The sequence below is a fragment of the Tursiops truncatus genome, chromosome 6 (genome assembly GCF_011762595.2).
Source record: "Tursiops truncatus isolate mTurTru1 chromosome 6, mTurTru1.mat.Y, whole genome shotgun sequence".
NCBI lineage: Eukaryota > Metazoa > Chordata > Mammalia > Artiodactyla > Delphinidae > Tursiops > Tursiops truncatus.
The window spans coordinates 92646513-92669576 of record NC_047039.1 but is presented as its reverse complement, the minus strand read 5'-3'; the positions used below and the strand labels follow the sequence as shown (position 1 = coordinate 92669576).

The following is a 23064-nucleotide window of genomic DNA, read 5'->3' as shown; positions in this document are numbered from 1 at the left end:
TAGGTTTTTTACAAGAAGCCTTGGAGGCTTTGGGGGGACTGTAAGCCACCTGTGGCCATGAGAGAAGTAAATGAAGACTCAAGTGTTTTCTAATGTAAACAAAACAAAGGGACCTTTCAGTAGGAATTTAGTCAATTCTCCTTGGTGCTTCCCTGAGCCTCAGTTTATCAGAGGGCGCGCTGAGGTCCTTTTTCTGTGTTTACAGATTCAAGCAGATCGTTTTCTAAACTGACTCACATGTAACATCTCTCTCACTCCAAGTGACAGGCATTTCCCTGACCTCAGTCTGTGTTCCAGCTCTTTCCATGCCTGAAGGAAAATCCAAGGACTTTTAGGATCCGGATCTAAGAAGTTTGGGGTAACGATGTACATACTTTTCCTTACTATTACCACAGTGCATACGTATCTCACTGCAGCCACAGCCCACAAAAGCCAGAGGCATGAGTTTGCCCCAGGCTGGCAGAAATTGCCCCATGATGGTTATAATTGCCGTAATACTAGATAATTTACCTTTTGTAAACACTTTGCCCTTGGCACAGTTTTTGATACATACAGTTTCATTCACTTCCCTGAAGGCGCGTTGTAGGGATTGGGTGATGCTTGAGGATGGCCCTTTTCTCTTTTGGTCTTTCTGTGAGTCCTTGGCCTCTTGCCTTTCTTTTTCTCCCCACTATCTGAGCCGTGTACTATTCATACTACACGCCGTTGTGACTCCTCCCCCATAACCTTGAGCCAGTGCCAAGTGCCTTTCAAATAGTAGAGCTCCTTCCTGCTCTGTCCCATAGACTAGCCGTCGACCCAGGGACCTAGCAGAGTTTTGCTTCCTACTAGTAAAGGGATCACTGAAGGTTATATTCCCATCTCAATGCTGAAATGCCAAGCAGATGTGCTTGTTTATTTTGAATAAGCATTTTTCCTGGTAAATGACTCACTTCTGAATGTTGCAGTTGCCCTTGATGTCTGGGAAGAGCAGTTTTTGCATTTTTCATCAATATCACAAGGTTGATCTTCAGCCGATACGTGCAGGTATGGCCAGTTGAACCCGCTGTTAAATTATGGGAATGTATAATGGCTGATACGTAGCCTCTGTCCTCATGTCCCACCTCACTGAGGCTGTCCCAGTCCTTCCCCTTGGACACCCTGGATCTCCCCCAATCTAGCAACTGAAAGGGTGAATACCGGGCCAGGCACCCCGCTGAGCTGATGCACAGCTGCTGTCCATTTGGACTGATCAGTGCCCAAGTCACTCAGGGTGTGAGTTGGTTTTGGGTTTTTTGGTTTTTTGGTTTTGGCCACACCACACGGCTTGTGGGATGTTAGTTCCCCGACCAGGGATTGAACCAGGGCCCTCAGCAGTGAAAGCGCAGAGTCCTCACTACTGGACCGCCAGGGAATTCCCAGTGTGGGAGATATTTTAATTGATCCTCCTGCATCATTATGGTGTTGAAGGCGTGATACACCAGACTGACATAAATCAATCCGACATCAATCAATCCCGTTGTTAGCAAAAAACTTCTTGCCTTGCGGTTCTCTAATGTGAACGCCCAGCAGAATCACCTGGAGGGCTAGTTTAAACGCGCACCTCTGGGCCCCGCCCTCAGAGATTCTGATTCAGGAGGTCCAGGATGGGGCCTGAGAATTTGCGTTTCTCACAATTCCCAGGCGAGGCTGAAACTGAAGCTCCCAGTCCTCTGTTCCACAGGCAGCTCCCTGATAGAAACGATCTCTAGAGCAGCACTTCTCAAACACCCGTATGCATAAGAATCACCTGGGGAACCTTGTAATACAGATTCTTATTCAGTGCATCTGGGATAGAGCCTGAAATTCTGGGATAAAGCCTGAAATTCTGCTTTTCTCTCAAGCCCCCAGGTGATTCCACTACCTATGACCTTGAATAACAAGGTCTTCTAAAGGGAATTCATGCTTCTCATCCACATAATGAAAGTCTTCCTTATAAATCCTTTATTCTCTCTGTATACAGTTCCCTTCTCGACCTCCTTCTTTCATTTCTTATTCTTTGCTGCTGTTGTAGTTCCTGTAGCTTCTTTCATTTTTTTCTTTTAACGAATTCGCAGGTGATGCTGATACCGTTAGTCTGTGAGCTTACTAAGTAGTAACACCTCGTAGTGGCTGTAATTCTAGACCTCTGTGGCAAAGCACTTCAGAACAGCCCCTTCTTCCTCTCATGCGAATCCTCGAACTTCCCCCTCTCACCGCTCAACTAAAGCCTAAACTGACAGGAAGAGGAAGATATCACCCACCGGAGTCTTTGGTAAGAGAGAATAAACTGGCTTTTTTTCTTTAGGATAAGACTAATAATGATCTGCGTTTTGTACTAAATCGTTCTCTAGCTGCTTCCATGGTCCTTCACATTTTGGCGTGTCTCTGTAAGTTCTGAGGTGGATTACAAGTCATGTGTGTGAATGATTTATCTCTTTATTCTTATTTTTTAGTTATTCTTTTAAAAATTGTTTTCACTTGGCCTCTTTTGTTCGTCCTCTCTCCCGCTTTGTTTTCTCCCTTTCTCTCTTTACTTTTCTTCCCACTCTCTGTTTTTTTCTTGCCAGTGTCTTCAAGATTTCAAATTCCCAACCCACTCTCCGGATTCCACCCCTGAATAATTTTTTTTTTTTTTAATGCAACCCTGACTTCTCAAAAAGAGACTCCACCCAGACTGTTTTGGAGCTTCATGATTCCAACAATGAGATCAGAAATGAGTCTAGGAAAATTACGTGTGAGTGCGTGTCGGGGAAACAAAGAAAGCAGTCAAGTGTAAAAGGAAAGGCTCGAGTGCGCTTTTCTAGAAAATACTTGACTAGGAGCTTTTATCCAGGACTAGAAATTGCCCTGCTTACCAACTAAGCACTTTCTCTGCAAAACATAAAAAAGATGTCTGTTTTTATGAACTTGGTCATTTCCTGGACTTTAATAACGCTTTTCCTGGACTTTAATAGCGCTTGATTCCAGTTGGATATAAACAGACTTCTGTGATCCATCGGCTTGTACCCTCCCTGCCCGTGGGCTGGGCAAGCTGCTTAGCAGCTAATTCTGTGGAAAAGTCTACAAGCCCTAGTGCTGGAAGGCAGAAATCCTGGCCCAGGCTTGCTCCACTTCTGGGAACCCAGGGACATGGCAGGAGTTTGTTGGTTAAGTAGCTGTGCCTGAGAGTTAATTCTGTACCATCTCCTTTCCAAATGCAGTGGAGAGAAGTTCAAGAAGATCTATATTCCATAAGGAAAAGAATAGTAAAGATGATGGATAGCTTCTGATGCAGAGGAAAAAAAGGAATTCACTGCATTCAGTTCATCCAGTATTAAGTAGCTTTCTAAGGGACCTGCAGATTCCAGCTGACCCTGTGTTCCTCCCTATCTGACAGGTGACCCAGACTTGAATTCTAAATTGATTCCGGCTAGGATAAGTTATCTAAGGGCTGCACCTCGATTATCTCATCTGTAGAGTGAACACAATCACCTTAACTAACAGGGTATTTGCAAAATAACATAAATGACATTGATGCCAAGAATGGAGCCCACACTTCAAAACTGGTTCTCAACCTAGGGCTTGGAAGATGTTCAACATGCATCAACATCTGCCTTTCCTTCTTGAATGAAAAAGACAGAAAAGAAGAAGGAGAGGCAATGATGGGATCTTCAGTGGATAACCATGAATAAAATTCCTGGCTGTGATGGTAGAAGCATCAAAATCAGCAGTCTCAAACTCAAATGCCAGTAGAAGCCGGGCAAGTAATATTAATAAGCAAAGCACCCCAGGGACAAAGAAAAAAGAATACAACAGACAGTGGCAAGACAATAGAAATGCTTCAAATATCTATTATCGTGGTAGAAGACAAATAGCTGCACACCCACAAGAAAAATGGCTTCTTGCCACTCCACCTTGCGTTCTTGAAGCAATGGAAGATGATGGGGACGGGACTCAGCTGGAAAGGGCAATGCCCCCTCCAGAGGGGCAGCCACTGCTCTCCACCTGACAGTCATCATGTGACACAAAATGAAAGGCCCAGCATTGCCGGATCTTAGGACTCTTTGCAAGATAAGTAAGAGGCTCTGTTGATTCCTAAAATATTCCATTTTACCAATGTTGGCCAACCCTATGGTACGATCAACATAGTGGGCCATCAGAGGCTTGTGGACATTAGCTTACAACCTATGTCGCTTCTCCTTTTTAGAGCTCTGTCAGCTCAGAAGGGAGCACATTGGGTTGCGGTTTGCTTTCTGTTCGCTAAGAGGTAAGAAACCCCTTTCAGAAGTAGAAACTTGGAAAGCCAGAATGGTGCATGCCTTTACTGGCTTCAGCTAGGAGCTGTACACACTTCACTAGACTTCTTTATATCTGTTAATTATCATCATATCCCTAAGAGGTGAGCGCTATCTCCATTTCACAGATGAGGAAATAGAAGATTAGATAAGCAGTCATTTGCTCAAGAGCTCACAGTAGCAGCGCTCAGGTTTGACACCAAGTTGTTTTATCCAAGTTTAGTGCCTCTCATATACCGTAAAGTGGCATAATAACATTTGTCTGAGTCTAAAGCTCATTTTCCTTCCACCTTCTCCCTTGATAAATATGAAGCAGTTAGGGAGGCTCAGAAAGGAACTTAGATGACTGGCATGCCAGTTGGTAAATAGTTATTTCAGAGCATTAATGAGTATTTTGAGTCTGGACACATTGCAGGCCAGAAATTAGATTCCTCAATCCTGAAGTTAGATTTTGCTCTACTATTGTGTGCCTTGTTTGAGAGATTTTTAAACACCAGTGACCATGTTGAGTCATAGTTCTTGCGGTTTGACCCAAGTGGAGAAATTTCTGTAATACTGTATCTGAGTGTTTACCAGGTAAGTATTAGAAATTCCAGCTTAATTCAGTTTCAGCTGTAAAGGAATTTGCTGTCTGTGGAAACAAATGTCAGACTTAGATATAGCACTTCCAGCAACATTTCATCCAGTGGACCAAACCAAAAACCCAGGTTTCCTCTCTGTCGCCTCACTGCTTTCTGAAACATTGGTCTTAAAGACTGGGTTCCTGTGTGTTTTATAACAGCTGCCAGCCAGCATCTTGTTTACATTCAGATGAAGAAAGAGGAAATTTCAGTAACTGTCACAAGGGCTAGGAATTGCTTTCTCTTGCTTTCTCGTTCTCTCGTGCTTAACCCTTGGCCTAAAGATAGGATTGTTGGTTGGATTAAGATCATCAGGGTGGAGCCCTGGACTTAGATGAATCCCATACAAACCGCATAGCTGCTGTAAAATGGAGGAGGGATAAATTCACCCACAGAAAAATCCGTGTATTTTTGGTAGAAAGTGGAAGAAATGGGTGCTGGGAAGCAACAAAAAACAACTTGGCCGAGGCTGTACAAGAAATATTCATAGCTCTTCATCTAACACACACTAAAAAGAAAGGCAGATAATTCGTTCCTGAGAGACCTGAATGGAGGAGTGGAAAAAACCGAAAGAATGATTTTGCTGGTTTTGTTTTATTGTAGAATTCTGCAGTTTCTTACTTTGTGGTGATGGCTGGTGGTGTTGCTCTGAGGAAGGTCTGAGGAACATTGGTCCTGGCCATGTTTGGGTTTTCTTCTGACCTTAAATTCTGAAAAATAACAAATCATCCTGTGCAGAGTTTGGCAAGCTGCTGCTATCTTTGTAAGGCCCAGCAGCTAAAAATGTTTACTTTTTTAAAAGATTTAAAAACAAAGAATATGAACCAAAGACTGCATGTGGTCCATAAAGCCCCCAATATTATCTGGTTCTTGGCCAAACCCTGGCCAAACCCTGGTCCAGTCCGTGAAAGTGAAGTTTCATTACTTCCTAAATAAGTAGAGCAAAAATAACAAAGTTTAGGGACTCTGTGACTCATAAAACCAAATGTACAAGAAACATTATTATAGGATTAGGCTTTAGTATCTTTCTCAACTGCAAACTAATCCCTTCAAAATCCTAAATGAAAATAACTTTCATCTATTTAATATTACTTTGCTTGTTTCTCATTTGGTGGTTGCCAGGGCTGGGGAAGGGAGGGGGTGCATGGAAATAGGTAGTAGAAGGTTAACAAGAGACAGACACGTTTTTGACTCTGCCCACAAGGCCAGCAGTTGGCTGATTTTTGGCTGACCACACACTGACTAACTAGTCATAGCATCAAAATGAAATTAGCTCCATGTCTGCCAAAGTTCCAGATTCTAAGATGTCATGTTCAATGATGTCATAGAGAAGGTACCCTTGTATTCCAGCTAGGATCCTATAGTTGATAGGAGACAGCTACAGTCAGCCAACTGAACCAACAGGAGAGTTTTGTCCGCAATTCCCAGGTGTAAGTCATGGTGCAGAATATTAGAGACATGGCAAGTATTTATGTGGCTTCAAGGAGTGTTTCAAAAGAGACACCTTGAGAGCAGATTTGATCAACTTTAAGGAATATTTCCTCCATCCAGTACTCCTTCATTGCTCTGTAGCAAGAGGAGATTTTTCTTTTTTAATGCTTGTTCTTCATGTTGTTTCTTGAGGGATGGCACTCTCTAGAGAGTAGCCAAGAGAAAAATTGATCAAAAAGAGTTTTATCCCTTCCTCCATCTCATTTCTTGCTCTGACTCTAGCTGGATCCAGGCCAGCTCCTAACATAGCCCATCCTGTACCTGATCCCACCAATTTTACCTTAGTTGTACCTGGGAAATTTTATGGAAGTAAAATAGTCCACATATTTCTTTTATCCCAGGAAAGAGAACAGAACCCCTAGACATGCCTATAGAATGGACCAGGGGCATTAACAAGTGTTTAGGTGGTATTTCATAAAATCACTTTCTATCCATTGTCCAATGGTACTGCCACAACAAATCTCAATACATATATGGGCCAGGGATAATTCTTTATGTAAAGAAAATTGCCTCTAAAAGAGTGGTTAAGGGCCTACATCATTTAGAGGTAGAGCAGGCATTTAGCATCCAGACATTCTGATGTGACCACATTACAGGAGGACCAGGAGCTGGAGGGAAGAGGGACACATAGGGACTGGGTCTTCCCTCCACTAGCACCCTCAGAATTAGACTTTTGACACTTTCCCCAAATGTGCCTGCATGTAAGATCACAAATATGAGAGTGACCAGATTGAAAGAAGGCATTGCCATGTACCTTTGACATAAAAAAATGTTTTAGAAATAGCACACACTTGCTAATGATTTTGGTAATTCTTCTTTTTTTGGTTTTCTGGGACTCTCATAGAGTAGCTTGGAGTCTCACTCATCCTCTGAGAAGCCCTCTCCATCTCCTCCTCAGAGACCTATTCTGAGGGCCTACTGTCTCCTTTATGTCTTTATTCAAATGTCACATCGAGGTGGACCTTGGCCACCCCAACTGTGATTGTCATCCAGTGCCCATCCTTCCCTCCTGTTTTATTCTTCTCCTTTTTTCTTTATTAGCAATGATCACAAATTTACTATATATTTTACTTATTAATCTTACCATTGGCTTCCCCACCAAATGTAAGCTCCATGAAGGCAGTGGGTGGAATGTTTTGTTTTTTGTCTATGCTATATCCTAGCAGCGTGTCCAGTAGCTGGCATAGAGTCAGCCTCAGTAGGTACATGTGGGATCACTATGCATACCATGGGAGTATTACCTTCAGAGAACTTAGCCAAGTCAAATTCATTGGACCAGGTAGTCCATTTTACACCCTAACAACTACTGAGAAGAGAAGACATGTATGCTTTTGAGGATGGCATCTACCTTATAACTTCAGAAGCAACTGAGAAGTGGAGGCTTGGCGTGGCTTTTTGAAAAGTTAGTCACCCCTCTCTTGGAGGAATATTGGTAAAGGAAGAGCATGTCTTCTTTGAGTCATCCGTTTCACTTCTTGAAAGTAAATCAAATGGCAATGTTAATTGTCAAGACTCCCCTATTATGAAGTATATGCCATCTGTATGGAATTAACCCCATCCCTATTTCCAGTGATAGGCCCTGATTGATTTAACTCAATTAGTGATCCCATCCCTCCGTATTAATTAGTGGTCCAGGTATAAGCGCATGATGGCATTTGGGCCAGAGAGAGGAAGAGTGAGCCCCGTTACTGTAAAGAACTCAGGAGACGATTTTGTCTAGTGGTTAAGGAAATGGACTCTGGGGTCAAGCTTACTAGGTTAGCAATCCCAACTACACCACTCACCAGCTGGTTGACTATGAGAAAGTTAATAAATGTTAGTTTTTTCATCTGTGAAATTGGGATAATAATAATAATATCCACTGCATAGGGTGGTTGTAGAGATTAAGGAAGAGAATACCAAGCGCAGAGTAAATTAGATACTCTTGGTAGAATTCCAGTGAGAAAAGGAAAAGTAAATCTTGAACAGAGCACTGTGTATTAGCAGATCATTCATTCATCAACTAAATGCTCCATGAGCACTTACCAGGTGCCAGTTAGGGGCCATGGAGGCACAGAAGTGAGTCAGGATTGAGTTCTGCAGGGACTTGTTGGAAAGACAAGCCGTGCATGAAATAACTAGTGTAGGACATTGTTCACAAAGCAATCAAGCATAGATACCATGATCTGAGGTCCCAGGAGGGAAAATCTTACTTTACTTAGATGATACAGACAGTTGGTAGAAAAAATTCACTTAAGACATTCAGCAAGAAGCATGTCTAATCCTTAAATATATGGTTTTAACTATATCTTTAATAATGATCAGCCCACCCCCCCCCAAAACCAAACAAAACAAAATCAAGAAATGATTCAAGGTATTAGGTTAGCTCTCCTTTAGATTTCTCTGTTAATGCATGTTTAGGTCCTTGTTTAAAAAATCAAATATAGATGTCCACCTTGAACACCCATTCATCCCCACCTTCCACCCCTCATCTCTCACTGTCTAATCTCAGCCTCTCCCCAGAGGTATCCAACCATTACCAACCACCATTACCAACCCATCTGGTAAATAGAATCCTAACCTTTTTGTGTGGGTATATCATCACTTATGTATACTTAGAAAGATAAATATATATATATGCCCTCAGGGACATTTAGGAAAGGTTGGATCCCCTGGAGAACAATGGGGTGGGGCACCATAACTAAGCTGTCATTTTATTCCCTGCAAGACATTATGAGATTCAGTGATTGTGCACATTTCCTCATTTATGCTCTGGTCTCAGGATGAATTAAAAGCACTTTTGAAATCTGCCGAAAACAAACTTGTAGTAATTGAATTTTCAGCAAAATGGTGTGGTCCTTGCAAAAGAATTTATCCTCTTTTTCATGTAAGTATCATCAGTGTCTACTTCACAATTTTAGAAGGAATTTAAAGTTCTTAAATAGTTTTCCCAATAAATCTTAAAAGTTTTGCCTTTATGAGCCATTATGGAATCACAGCTTCCCCCCGCCACTTGGTGCCTACTTCTTTTTTTATTATTATTTTTTAAATTTTTCAATTTTATTTAAGTATAGTTGATTTACAATGTTGTGTTAGTTTCAGGCATACAGCACAATGATTTGGACGGATAGATAGATAGATTGATAGGGATAGAGATATTCTTTTTCAGATTCTTTTCCCTTACAAGTTACAAAATATTGAGTATAGTTCCCTATGCTACACAGTAGGTCCTTGTTGGTTAACTGTTTTATGTATAGCAGTGTGTATGTGTTAATAACAACCTCCTAATTTACCCCTACCCCCCTTTCCCCTTTAGTAACCATAAGTTTGTTTTAAAATGACTGTACTATCCAAGGCAATCTATAGATTCAGTGCAATCCTCATCAAATTACTAATGGCTTTTTTCACAGAACCAGAAAAAAAATTTTTTTTCATTTGTAAGGAAACACAACTAACCAATAGCAATCTTGAGAAAGAAAAACAGAGTTGGAGGAATCAGGCTCCCTGATTTCAGACCTCACTAACAAAGCCACAGTAATCAAAGCAGTATGGTACTGGCACAAAAACAGACATATGTAGATCAATCGAACAAGATAGAAAGCCCAGAAATAAACCCACGCCCCTATGGTCAATTAATCTATGACAAAGGAGGCAAGAATATACAACGGAGAAAAGACGGTCCTTTTAGTAAATGGTGCTGGGAAAACTGGACAGCCACATTTAAAAGAATGAAATTAGAACATTCACTAGCACCATATACAAAAATAAACTCAGAATGGATTAAAGACCTAAATGTAAGACCGGATATTATAAAACTTCTAGAGGAAAACATAGGCAGAACACTCTTTGACATAAATCACAGCAGTATCTTTTTAGATCCATCTCCTAAAGTAATGGAAATAAAAACAAAAATAAACAAATGGGACCTAATTAAACTTAAAATATTTTGCACAGAATCATAGTTTTTTGAAGCATCCTGGTTAACCTGAATATAATATAGTGAGATCTAATTAGATCATTAGTATACACACCAGAAAATTAATGTTACTTGTCTATGGATAATTCTGCAAGGATCATCAAAAGGTGTGAAAGAGTACAATCGTACAAAGCAATGGATTATTCATAATAATGACATTTTACCTAAGTTCCAGAATTCAGAACTTCCAAATATTGGAATAGATTACAGATGAACATGATACTTGTTTTTAACTATAATATAAAAGAATAAACTGCTCCCAATCCTTCCACCCTATTATCAGAACAAATCCTATGTCTCACATATTCCTTTCATATCTGAACTCCTTTATAAAATATCTTAGTAAAATATTCCACTTAGTTGTAATCATATACTTATATTCAGATCTTTTTCCATATACACATTTGTTCATGTTTTTATCAAGTTTCCAGATTATCATTTTCATGTCTATACAATGTTTCATCTAGTTAATTTTCCTATTACCCCATTTAAGAGTTTTAACCGTTGAGGGATGGGGAGGGAGGTGTATAACGTGCGGCAGAAAGAAACTCAGGGCATTTTCTTTTCATTTCTCCTTATTGCACAGATGTTTCACATTTATGGACCATTTTATGAAATCTGTTCCTTCAAATATAAAATTTGGATTTCTCTACACAACTGAAAATACTCTGGTTTATTTTCAGCAAGATTTCTAACATTTCAACTTTTTTGACTTAAACTCTTCAATCTACCTGAATTCATTCTAACGACAGTCACAACCTTTGATATTTAATTTTAAAAGAAACATATTCAAAAGAGAAATTGGCTACATGACATCTCAACATCTATTCTCTGCCTAAAATTCTTAGAATATCCACAGGGAACATTTTCATATCTGGCAGGCCCCTCTATTCAGACACTTAAACTTAGAGTCTCCAAAGTTTAGCTTCAGGAGTATAACTACCTCACCTGCCACAAAGTCAAAACTGATCAAATTTCAATGGCCCATGAGGCATTTTAATCTCGGGCTTGGTAACCCCTTTCTCCCTTCATACCTTCGGGCCCTGAGGGTGGTAAGGGCCCTGCTACTGTTGTGTGCAGACTCTCACAGCTCCTCAACACCCATCCCTAACTTTACAGTTATTTATAGTTAGCCCTTTGGTGATGAATGTCCCTAAGTTATCCTAATTTGAATGTGCCATCTGTTTTCTGTTGGGATCCAGACTAACGCACACACAGTTTTTAAATTTGGGTGTATCCACACTGTGAAATACTATTCAGATGATAAAAAGAATCCAGTAGACCCACACATAATGAAGGAATTACCTCCAAGACAACAATAGAATTAAGTAAAAAGAGAACCATATAGGAAAATGTATACAGTACGGTCCCATTTATGTAAAACAGAGATACATATACATATGTGTGTATGTATATATCAACATATATACATATATATTATATGTCGACAAAGGGGAGCAGAAGATGCAGATCAAACAAGTTTTTTTTTTTTTTCTGTGAGAGGGAGTGAAAATTGGGGGAGGATTGAGAATGGGAAAAGTCCATGCTTTGCTTTATTTTTCTTGTAATGTTTGAACTTTTTCAAGAGAAGGTATTCATCATGTGTCATTTATTAAAAACTCATTGTACATAATGGAGTTGGAGGAAACGCTTTTCTTACTCTAGGGCACTTTGTTGGAGATCAAAGTAGAAACAGAAACCAAATTAGACTGAAAAGGATTTTAATACGAGGAGTTAAATGCTCATAAAATCATTACAAGACTGGATGAATGGGCTCCAGACGGGAACCCCATGAATGACTCAAAAGCACAACAGACCCACTTGAGGGGATCCTAACTTTACCAATATCAGATGTGAGAAGAGATGGGAAGCCACTACTGGGAGAAAACAAACAAACAGAAAAACAGCAGTCGGGGAGTTAGAATCAGAATCCGGAAGCTGATGTCGGGGCACTGGATCCCTCAGCATAGCTGCTGCCTCCAGCACGATTACCCTCCCACACCCCAGTCGTGCTTTCCAGCAGGACATCCAAAGATGAAAAGAAAGTAGCCCTGTCTCACTTCTGCCTTCCAAGTCTTGCCTTCATGCATCTCACTGGTGAAACCAATTTGCATCCAGAACTCTAGCTGCAAGGGAATCCAAGGAAACTTTACCTTTTCCCTTTTCCAGGTTCTGCAGGAAGGTGGAATGGAAGTGAGCCGGCTATACCATTACTCTAGGTGGGGAAGAGTTCAAGACATTTTCAGGGGCTTCCCTGGTGGCACAGTGGTTAAGAATCTGCCTGCCAATGCAGGGGACAGGGGTTCGAGCCCTGGTCTGGGAAGATCCCACATGCTGCAGAGCAACTAAGCCAGTGCACCACAACTACTGAGCCTGTGCTCTAGAGCCCGTGAGCCACAGCTACTGAGCCTGTGCCACAACTACTGAAGCCTGTGTGCCTAGAGCCTGTGCTCTGCAACAAGAGAAGCCACCACAATGAGAAGCCAGCGCACCGCAACGAAGACCCAACACAGCCATAAATAAATAAAATTTAATTAATTAATTTTTTTTAAAAAGACCTTTTCAGACACACAAAAACTAAAAGTTGACAACCCAGAGTCTCTGCTAAAGGATATATGGCAAGAAGAAAAAAAGTAAATCATAAGCAAATGTGGATTTTAAGAAGTGATTTAAAACTTTAAGTCTTGAGTAAATTCCACAGTCCCATTTGATCTGGGCCTTGATGATTAAGAGCAGGGGTCAGGAACCTTTTCTGTAAAGGTTAAAGACAGTCAGTATTTTCAGGTTTGCAGGTTATATGGTCTATGTCATATATACTCAGCTTTGATCTTGTAGCACAAAAGCAGGCAATGGCAATACACGAATGGGCAAACATGTTCCAATAAAACTTTATTTATGAGACCATGTGGAGATCTGGATTTGGTCTATAGGGCAAAGTTTGATGACTCTGGGCTAAGAGGATTACCTGGCATAGAACCCCAAAAAGGACATTTCTGGAAAAGAGGAGGTTATAAATTTGTTGAGAAATTGCATGGTATGATCGTGGGAAGGCAAGTACTCTGTGAGGCTAACTTACGGTGTATACAGTGGAAGTAGCAACACACGAGCCTTGAAAAGGAAGCTGAGCCCAGATGGAGAAGGCCCTTGTGTTATAACTTAATGAGTTGCTGTAGAGTCAAAATAGAAGAATATTTAAAAAGGTTTTGCCATGATCAAATGTGGGTTTTTGGAAAATACTTTTGGCAGTGTTGTATAAGAATGGGTTGGAAAGACTGAGGCAGGTAACCCAAGGTGAACAACAATATCAATGATGAGTTTACCAAAACTAGGGCAGTGATTTGGGGAGAAAAAAGGAAAGGTCAAATTCAGGAGACAGTTTAGAGTTAAGAGCAAACAGAACAGGTGACCAGATGGTAACAGATTGTATGGGAGGAAGAACAGAGCAGGAGGAAGAATTTTTGTTGAGGGCAGAGGAGGGTCCTAGGTAGATGGAGTGGGATAGTGAGGGAAGGCAGTGTTCACAAGGGAACCCCAGTCTAGCAACGAACCTGTACCATCTGTACCATGTCTTCTGACTACTACTCAATACAAAACTACTATAACCCTGTCCACTTCCTGTCAGACTTGGGAGACTCTGAAAACTTCCTAAATAGAACCTGACCCTGAAATCAGATGTCCACATAAGTCAAACCCATTGCCCCGCCTGACTGCTACTGGAGAACACCCATGTATCTTGAAACTTGAAAAGTGCAAGTCAATTTCTCCAGAATTCTTGGGCAACACCATCTTCCTGCCAGGCGTGGAGATGCTGCCAGTCAAAATCAGCATCTTTTTTTTATCTGCAAAGTACTCTAAGATACCAAAGACCTTCGTGTTTATTATCCAAGAGTTTTCCCCCAATTTCATCATCTTGATGAGCCACTGAAGAAAGAACTCCCACTTAGGGCACATTTCATGGACAAACAACCGGAGAGAATCCCTACAACAGAACTCTGCACCTAATGTCCACCTAATCAGTCCATGTCATGCTGCTTCCTGCTTGCCCACGGGAGCAGCCACCAGTGACAGCTCCATCCGTTGCTGTCTCCACTTGGCCAAACTCTGGACACTTCATACCACCATTGAAGAGAGGTTTCATTTGAAACAGGTCAATGGAAATGCTTGAGATATGATGTTAATGCAAACAAATCAGTATGCTATTAAGTGCCCTTAAAGAATGAACCTAGCTGTTGGGAAAAAAGAAAATCCCAGGAGCTGACATTTACAGGCTGCTTCTGCATCCACTACCCCATACCCATTACCAACACCACTGTCACCACCGCTGTCAAAGATGCTTCCAGAACATCTGGAACAGAAGCAGGAGAGTTGTTTTTCCCTCCTCCCATTTTCCATTTTCCTGCAAATGCTTCCCACTGGCAGAACCTAACAGGAAGACAGCTGGCAGAGGATTCTGGAAAATCTAGTTTTGATACATAGCAGGACACAGACTTTAGACTCTGGTTCTGCCGTTGATCTTTGCTTGACCTTGGCAGCATCCAACTTTGACTTCTGTGCTTGAGGTTCTAGGCAGTAGTGCAATGCCAGAATGATGCTTAGCTCTCTTGATCAACCTTTTTGTTCGGTTTTGTTTTTGCTAAAAGACATTGCTAGTGTGTGATTTAATATTAACATTAAGCTAATGAGGAATTTTTTACTCTTTTACTTTGAAGGAAATGTCTGTGCAATACCGAAACGTCCTGTTTGCTAGTGTGGATGTGGACGATGCTCGGGTAAGAATCTTAAATCCTTCCTTGTAGATATGTAAAATCCAACGCAATGTCATTGAGAGTGCTGTCTCAGTGATTATATAAGCAATTTAAAGTGTGGTGAACGGGCTTCCCTGGTGGTGCAGTGGTTGAGAGTCTGCCTGCCGGTGCAGGGGACACGGGTTCGTGTCCCGGTCCGGGAGGATCCCACATGCCGCGGAGCGGCTGGGCCCGTGAGCCATGGCCGCTGAGCCTGCGCGTCCGGAGCCTGTGCTCCGCAACGGGAGAGGCCACAACAGTGAGAGGCCCGCGTACCGCAAAAACAAACAAACAAAAATATATATATATAAGTGTGATGAACTGTAGTAAACTCCCTCATAACGTTCTTGTATATTTTGTATTTTTTTTAAAAAGACAATAGATATGTGGCTCTCCTGCTGCCCCTGCCTTCCCAGACTGTGGCAGAATTCACTAATCAAGCCTAATATTCTTCACCACTTGCTCTGGACTCTGCCCCACAATCCTGCTCAGTAGAGTTGCTCTAGACAGACAATACCAGTTGGTTGAAGTTGAGCTCAGGGTGAAAACTGATTTTCACCCCTATAATAGATTATTATTCAATTTCTAAAACCTAACTCAATGCATTACAGACATTTTAACATAACTTGCTTTCCCCTTGCTATAGCTTATGCTTTTTGTGGGGTTTTTTAAACACCACAAGGAATTCCAGGAAATCCTTCCCTTACCTCCCTAGAGCCTTTCTTCCTCACCCCTCCGCAAATATAATCAGCCCGTGTCCTCAATCAAAATGTGCTTACTGATACACACAATGTGTCTACAAAATTTTTCTTCCTAACATTTGTTCACTTATAATGAGGAAAAGTACCGATAACAAGTGGCCTATGCATACATTGGATTGAATTTGAGCTTTAGAATTTAAAAAATCTACTATTCACCCATCCTGCCCTTTAATAGTTTTGTGACCTCTTATCAGTTAACCTCTATAAACTTCACTTTCTCTGTATGTAAAACAAGGTAATAATTAACGGAGTATGGTAAGATAAAAGGCACAACATATATGACATACTACCCAGAACATAAAAAAAGTTCCATGTTTCCATTTCCTTCAACTTTCATTAAAGTATGACAGTGTGTGATTGTCCTTTAAGATGAATCATATACTATGCATTCAGAATACACAGCTAGGGTTATTATCTCTTTGTCTTTTTCATATTCACAGAGTTGTGCACCTGTCACTACAGTCAATTTTAGAAAGTGTTCACAACTCCGGAAAGAAACACTGTTCCCTTTAGCAGTCACCTCCCTGCCCCGATCCCTCCATCCACCACCTCAACCCTAAGCAACCATAAGTCTACATTGTCTCTAGATTTGCTTATTCTAGCCATTTCATATACATGGAATTATAGAATATGTGTTCTTTTGTGATGGGCTTCTTTCACTTACCATAAGCTTGCAGGGTTCATCCATGATGGGGCATGTATCAGTACTCTATTCCCTTTTATTGCTGAATAATATATTACCTTTTTTTATCCATTCATCCTACGATGGACATTCGGGTTGTTTGCAACTTTTCGCTATTATGTCTAATACTGGCATAAACATTTATGTATACATTTTCGTTTCTTTTGGCTATATATCTAGACATGGAATTGTTGGGTCATATGGTAACTCTTTATTTAACTTATTGAGGAACTGACAAATTGTCTTCGAAACAGCTGCACTATTTTACATTCCCACCAGCGATGTATGAGGGTTCTGATTTCTCCATACCCTCAGCAACATGTGTTATTTTCGTTTTTGATTACAGCTCTTTGTCTCTTAAGGTGAAACAAAATGCACAATTTTCTTTTCTAATAGTAATGTATTCATTGTTGTCATTGCTGTGGTCATGAAAATGATAATGTAGTGGGGGTGGCAGGGGAGAGGTTTTGATCCTGTGGGTGGCTAATTTTCTTTTGACTCAAACAAAATAAACGGAAAGTGGTATTTGAAATCAGATTGTAATGGATTAGAGCAATTGGAGTGCTAACATATTTTCTTGTCTCTTGGCTCCAAATCTTTCACAAAGATGGGCAGTGAAGAGGCATAAGGCTTAAAAGAAAGAAATATGCAAGCTTTACTTAAAATGCAAGACATTATATCACCCCATGTCTCAAGTGTGAGTTATAAAGAGACCTTTACCCGTTCTTATTTTTTACAATATGCTCTTTCCATATTGGATTCCACTGGCTCCCTTCTGCCGTCTTTCACAAGCTCTTTTAAATAGAGCTCATTTTGTCCTTCAGTCCATTCTGTTTTGGCCCCCATCTCTCACCCATCTCCTAGAGCTCTTGAATGAGAAAGCTCAGGAATGCTGGAAACAGTCATTTTTTCTACTGTAACATTCCTGGAAGCTTTGAGGATATATTAGAAAAGTTCTTGGCAAGAGAATCTGTAATGTATCAGCTGTCCCTGGGCTCTCAGACATGCCTCCTGAGACGTCACCAAGTACCACTGTTGGTCCAGAGACAGGATACCAAAACTGTGACTTCATGCTACTTCTTTCATTTTCCAGGAGTTGGCCCAAATTTATCACATCAAAGCAATGCCCACATTTCAGATGTTCAAGCAAGCCCAGAAGGTATGTTTCTATGGTAACTGGCAGATTGAAATAGATTATAGAGCCATCAGAGTCTTAAAAAAAAAAAGGCCTGGGGTGTCCTGGATGGACGAAACAACTGTATTTATTTTCAATCTTAGCAATGTAATTCTTAGTTTCTGAACTTTACATATTGGCAAGGGGTAAAAAAAAAGCATGAATCGTGATAAATCTCCCCATTCAGACCATTTGAGGTGTCCCAATCCATATGACATACCCCACTATTATCCCTCTCTGGGGCAGAACCATCAAAAAAGAACCTTATAACAAGGGGCATGATGAAATTCTCTCACAAATATATACACGTTTTTCACACTTGGGCAAACATCAATCAAAAGCTATTACAAGGTTAAATAGCCTAGTGGTTGACCAGGCAGGTTCTGGGCTGATTTCTTTGGTTCAAAAACCAGTTCTTCCACTTCCCAGCAGTTTACTTAATAACCTCTTGGTATCTTAGTTTGCCTATCTGTAAAAACATGGATCGTAAAAAGTTTCCCCCTCCTTAGTGAAAATGAAATGAATTAACATGACTAAACTTTTTAGACCCATCCTGACACACATGAGTATGTTATGTTAATTACCTCAAAGATATTAATGGAATGGAATGCCTCAAATACTTGGTGTGTGATGAAACTAGTAATTACATATATGGCTGGGAGCACGGACACTTGTGTGTGTGTACCTTTTGAAAGGTGATTTTGCAACACACTTAAGACGAACAAACTGTTCATTCCCTTTCACACATTATCCCATTCTTGGGAATTTTTGCTAATGAAATATCTCATGGAAAAATAAATGGCTAAGTGCATAGTAATTGTAGCATTATTTCTAACAAAATGTGGAAGCAAGGTAAATGGTTTTTTTTAGTAGAGTGGCTAAGTGATTTATGATGCATCTAGTCTATGAAACAGTATGCAATTAAAAAGGTTATGGACAGAAAAGAAGCAGATTCACAGATACAGAAAACAAACTACTGGTGGTGGGGGAAGCAGTATAGGGGTGGGGGAGTGGGAGGTACAAACTATTGGTTGTGACAGGCTCAAGGATGTATGTACAACGTGGGGAATATAGCCAATATTGTGTAATAATTATAAATGGAAAGTAACCTTTCAAAATTGTAAAAAATGTTTTTAATTGTTTTAAATGATTGAGCTAAAAGATTAAATAAATAAATAAAAAGAGTTATGAAGAATATATGTAAAGTAAAAAAAATTCATACTTAAACTTTGTAAAGATTACGTAAGTCTGCAGTACAGAGAATGAGAGCATTTGATATGCTAGCTGTAGAATTTTATCTTCGTTTTCTATTTGTGTGTATTTGCTGTAACATAATTGAAGCAATAGATTTTTTTTGGCTGCGTTGGGTCTTTGTTGCTGCACGCGGGCTTTCTCTAGTTGCCATGAGCGGGGGCTACTCTGTTGCGTTGCGTGGCCTCTCATCGTGGTGGTTTCTCTTGTTGCGGAGCACGGGCTCTAGGCACGCGGACTTCAGTAGTTGTGGCATGTGGGCTCAGTAGTTGTGGCTCGTGGGCTCTAGAACGCAGTTTCAGTAGTTGTGGCTCACGGGCTTAATTGCTCCGTGTCATGTGGCAACTTCCCGGACCAGGAATCAAACCCGTGTCCCCTGCATTGGCAGGTGGATTCTTAACCACTGTGCCACCATGGAAGTCCCAAAGCAATAGATTTAAATAATTTTTCCCCCAAAAAATGACACTACCTATTTCCTCTCTTGAGGTTTTACTTGAAAATTGAAACCGTTTAATGTGTGCATTCTTTTTTTTAACAACTTTATTGCAGTATAATTGCTTTACAATGCTGTGTTATTTTCTGCTTTATAACAAAGTGAATCAGCTATACATATACGTATATCCCCATATCTCCACCCTCTTACATCTCCCTTCCACCCTCCCTATTCCACCCTTCTAGGTGGTCACAAAGCACCCAGCGGATCCCCCTGTGCTATGCAGCTGCTTCCCACTAGCTATCTATTTTACATTTGGTAGTATATATAAGTCCACGCCACTCTCTCACTTTGTCCCAGCATACCCTTTCTCGTCCCCGTGTCCTCAAGTCCATTCTCTTTTTTTTTCTTTTTTTTAGATTCCATGTATATGTGTCAGCATACGGTATTTGTTATTCTCTTTCTGACTTACTTCACTCTGTATGACAGACTCTAGATCCATCCATCTCACTACAAATAACTCAATTTCTTTTCTTTTTATGGCTGAGTAATATTCCATTGTATATATGTGCCACATCTTCTTTATCCATTCATCTGTCGACGGACACTTAGGCTGTTTCCATGAGCTGGTTATTGTAAATAGAGCTGCAGTGAACATTGTGGTATATGACTCTTTTTGAATTATGGTTTTCTCAGGGTATATGCCCAGTAGTGGGATTGCTTGGTCGTATGGTAGTTCTATTTTTCGTTTTTTAAGGAACCTCCGTACTGTTCTCCATAGTGGCTCTATCAATTTACTTTCCCACCAACAGTGCAAGAGGCTTCCCTTTTCTCCATACCCTCTCCAGCATTTATTGTTTGTAGATTTTTTGATGATGGCCATTCTGGCTGGTGTGAGGTGATACCTCATTTTTGTTTTGATTTGCATTTCTCTAATGATTAGTGATGTTGAGCATTCTTTCATGTGTTTGTTGGCAATCTGTATATCTTCTTTGGAGAAATGTCTGTTTAGATCTTCTGCCCATTTTTGGATTGGGTTGTTTGTTTTTTTGAATATCGAGCTGCATGACCTGCTTATAAATTTTGGAGATTAATCCTTTGTCAGTTGCTTCATTTGCAAATATTTTCTCCCATTCTGAGCATTGTCCTTTCATCTTGTGTATGGTTTCCTTTGCTGTGCAAAAGCTTTTAAGTTTCATTAGGTCCCATTTGTTTTTATTTCCATTTATCTAGGAGGTGGATCAAAAAGGATCATGCTGTGATTTATGTCATAGAGTGTTCTGCATATGTCTTCCTCTAAGAGTTTTATAGTGTCTGGCCCTACATTTAGGTCTTTAATCTATTTTGAGTTTACTTTTGTGTATGGTGTTAGGGAGTGTTCTAATTTCATTCTTTGACATGTAGCTGTCCAGTTTTCCCAGCACCACTTATAGAAGAGGCTGTCATATTTCCATTGTATATTCTTGCCTCCTTTATCAAAGATAAGGTGACGATATGTGAGTGGGTTATCTCTGTGCTATCTATCCTGTTCCATTGATCTATATTTCTGTTTTTGTGCCAGTACCATACTGTCTTGATTACTGTAGCTTTGTAGTACAGTCTGAAGTCAGAAGCCTGTTTCCTCCAGCTCCATTTTTCTTGCTCAAGATTACTTTGGCTATTTGGTGTCTTTTGTGTTTCCATACAAATTGTGAAATTTTTTGTTCTTGTTCTGTGAAAAATGCCATTGGTAGTTTGATAGGGATTGCATTGAATCTGTAGATTGCTTTGGGTAGTATAGTCATTTTCACAATGTTGATTCTTCCAATCCAAGAACATGGTATATCTCTCCATCTGTTGGTATCATCTTTAGTTCCTTTCATCAGTGTCTTATAGATTTTTGCATACAGGTCTTTTGTCTCCTTAGGTACGTTTATTCCTAGGTCTTTTATTCTTTTTGTTGCAATGGTACATGGGAGTTTTTCCTTAATTTCTCTTTCAGATTTTTTATCATTAATGTATAGGAATGTAAGAGATTTCTGTGCATTCATTTCGTATCCTGCTACTTTACCGAATTCATTGATAAGGTCTAGTAGTTTTCTGGTAACGTCTTTAGGATTCTCTATGTATAGTATCATGTCATATGCAAACAGTGACAGCTTTACTTCTTCTTTTCCGATTTGGATTCCTTTTATTTCTTTTTCTTCTCTGATTGCTGTGGCTAAAACTTCCAAAACTATGTTGAATAATAATGGTGAAAGTGGGCAACCTTGTCTTGTTGCTGATCTTAGTGGAAGTGGTTTCAGTTTTTCACCGTTGAGAATGATGTTGGCTGTGGGTTTGTCATATATGGCCTTTATTATGTTGAGGTAATTTCCCTCTATGCCTACTTTCTGGAGGGTTTTATCATAAATGGGTGTTGAATTTTGTCAAAAGCTTTTTCTGCATCTATTGAGATGATCATATGGCTTTTCTCCTTCAGTTTGTTAATATGGTGTATCACATTGATTGATATGCATTTATTGAAGAATCCTTGCATTCCTGGGACAAACCCCACTTGATCATGGTGTATGATCCTTTTAATGTGCTGTTGGATTCTGTTGGCTAGTATTTTGTTGAGGATTTTTGCATCTATGTTCATCAGGGATATTGGCCTATAGTTTTCTTTCTTTGTGACATGTTTGTCTGGTTTTGGTATCAGGGTGATGGTGGCCTCATAGAATGAGTTTGGGAGTGTTCCTCCTTCTGCTATATTTTGGAAGAGTTTGAGAAGTATAGGTGTTAGCTCCTCTCTGAATGTTTGATAGAAATCTCCAGTGAAGCCATCTGGCCCTGGGCTTTTGTTTGTTGGAAGATTTTTAATCACAGTCTCAATTTCAGTGCATGCGATTGGTCTGTTTATATTTTCTGTTTCTTCCTGGTTCAGTCTCAGAAGGTTGTGCTTTGCAGAGAATTTGTCCATTTCTTCCAGGTTGTCCATTTTATTGGTATGTAGTTGCTTCTAGTAATCACTCATGATCCTTTGTATTTCTGCAGTGTCAGTTGTTACTTCTCCTTTTTCCTTTCTAATTCTGTTGATTTGAGTCTTCTCCCTTTTTTTCTTGATGAGTCTGGCTAATCGTTTATTAATTTTGTTTATCTTCTCAAAGAACCAGATTTTAATTTTATTGATCTTTGTTATCATTTCATTTTCATTTATTTCTGATCTGATCTTTATGATTTCTTTCCTTCTGCTAACTTCGGGGTTTTTTTGTTCTTTCTCTAATTGTTAGGTGTAAGGTTAGGTTGTTTATTAGAGATGTTTCTTGTTTCTTAAGGTAGGATTGTATTGCTGTAAACTTCCGCCTTAGAACTGCTTTTGCTGCAATCCATAGGTTTTGGGTCGTTGTGTTTTCGTTGTCATTTGTTTCTAGGAACTTTTTGATTTCTTCAGTGATCTCTTGGTTATTCAGTAGCATATTGTTTAGCCTCCATGTGCTTGTAATTTTTACAGATTTTTTTCCTGTAATTTATATCTAGTCTCATAGCATTGTGGTCAGAAAAGATACTTGATATGATTTCAATTCTTGTAAACTTCCCAAGGCTTGATTTGTGACCCAAGATATGATCTATCCTGGAGAATGTACCATGAGCACTTGAGAAGAAAGTGTATTCTGTTGT

At 40.0% G+C, this 23064-nt stretch overlaps 1 protein-coding gene across 2 annotated transcripts in view; it reads left to right on the top strand.

The window, feature by feature from the left end:
* LOC101321079 (thioredoxin domain-containing protein 8) overlaps positions 1–23064 on the top strand; it is a 53233-nt gene that overhangs the window by 4217 nt on the left and 25952 nt on the right. For both annotated transcript variants that reach the window (XM_073806388.1, XM_073806389.1), the window contains exons 2-6: positions 262–366; positions 948–1026; positions 2076–2272; positions 15050–15109; positions 17661–17726. In XM_073806388.1, the coding sequence (XP_073662489.1) occupies positions 2186–2272; positions 15050–15109; positions 17661–17726 (213 nt within the window). In that variant the 5' untranslated portion in view covers positions 262–366; positions 948–1026; positions 2076–2185. The remainder of the gene's footprint in view (positions 1–261; positions 367–947; positions 1027–2075; positions 2273–15049; positions 15110–17660; positions 17727–23064) is intronic.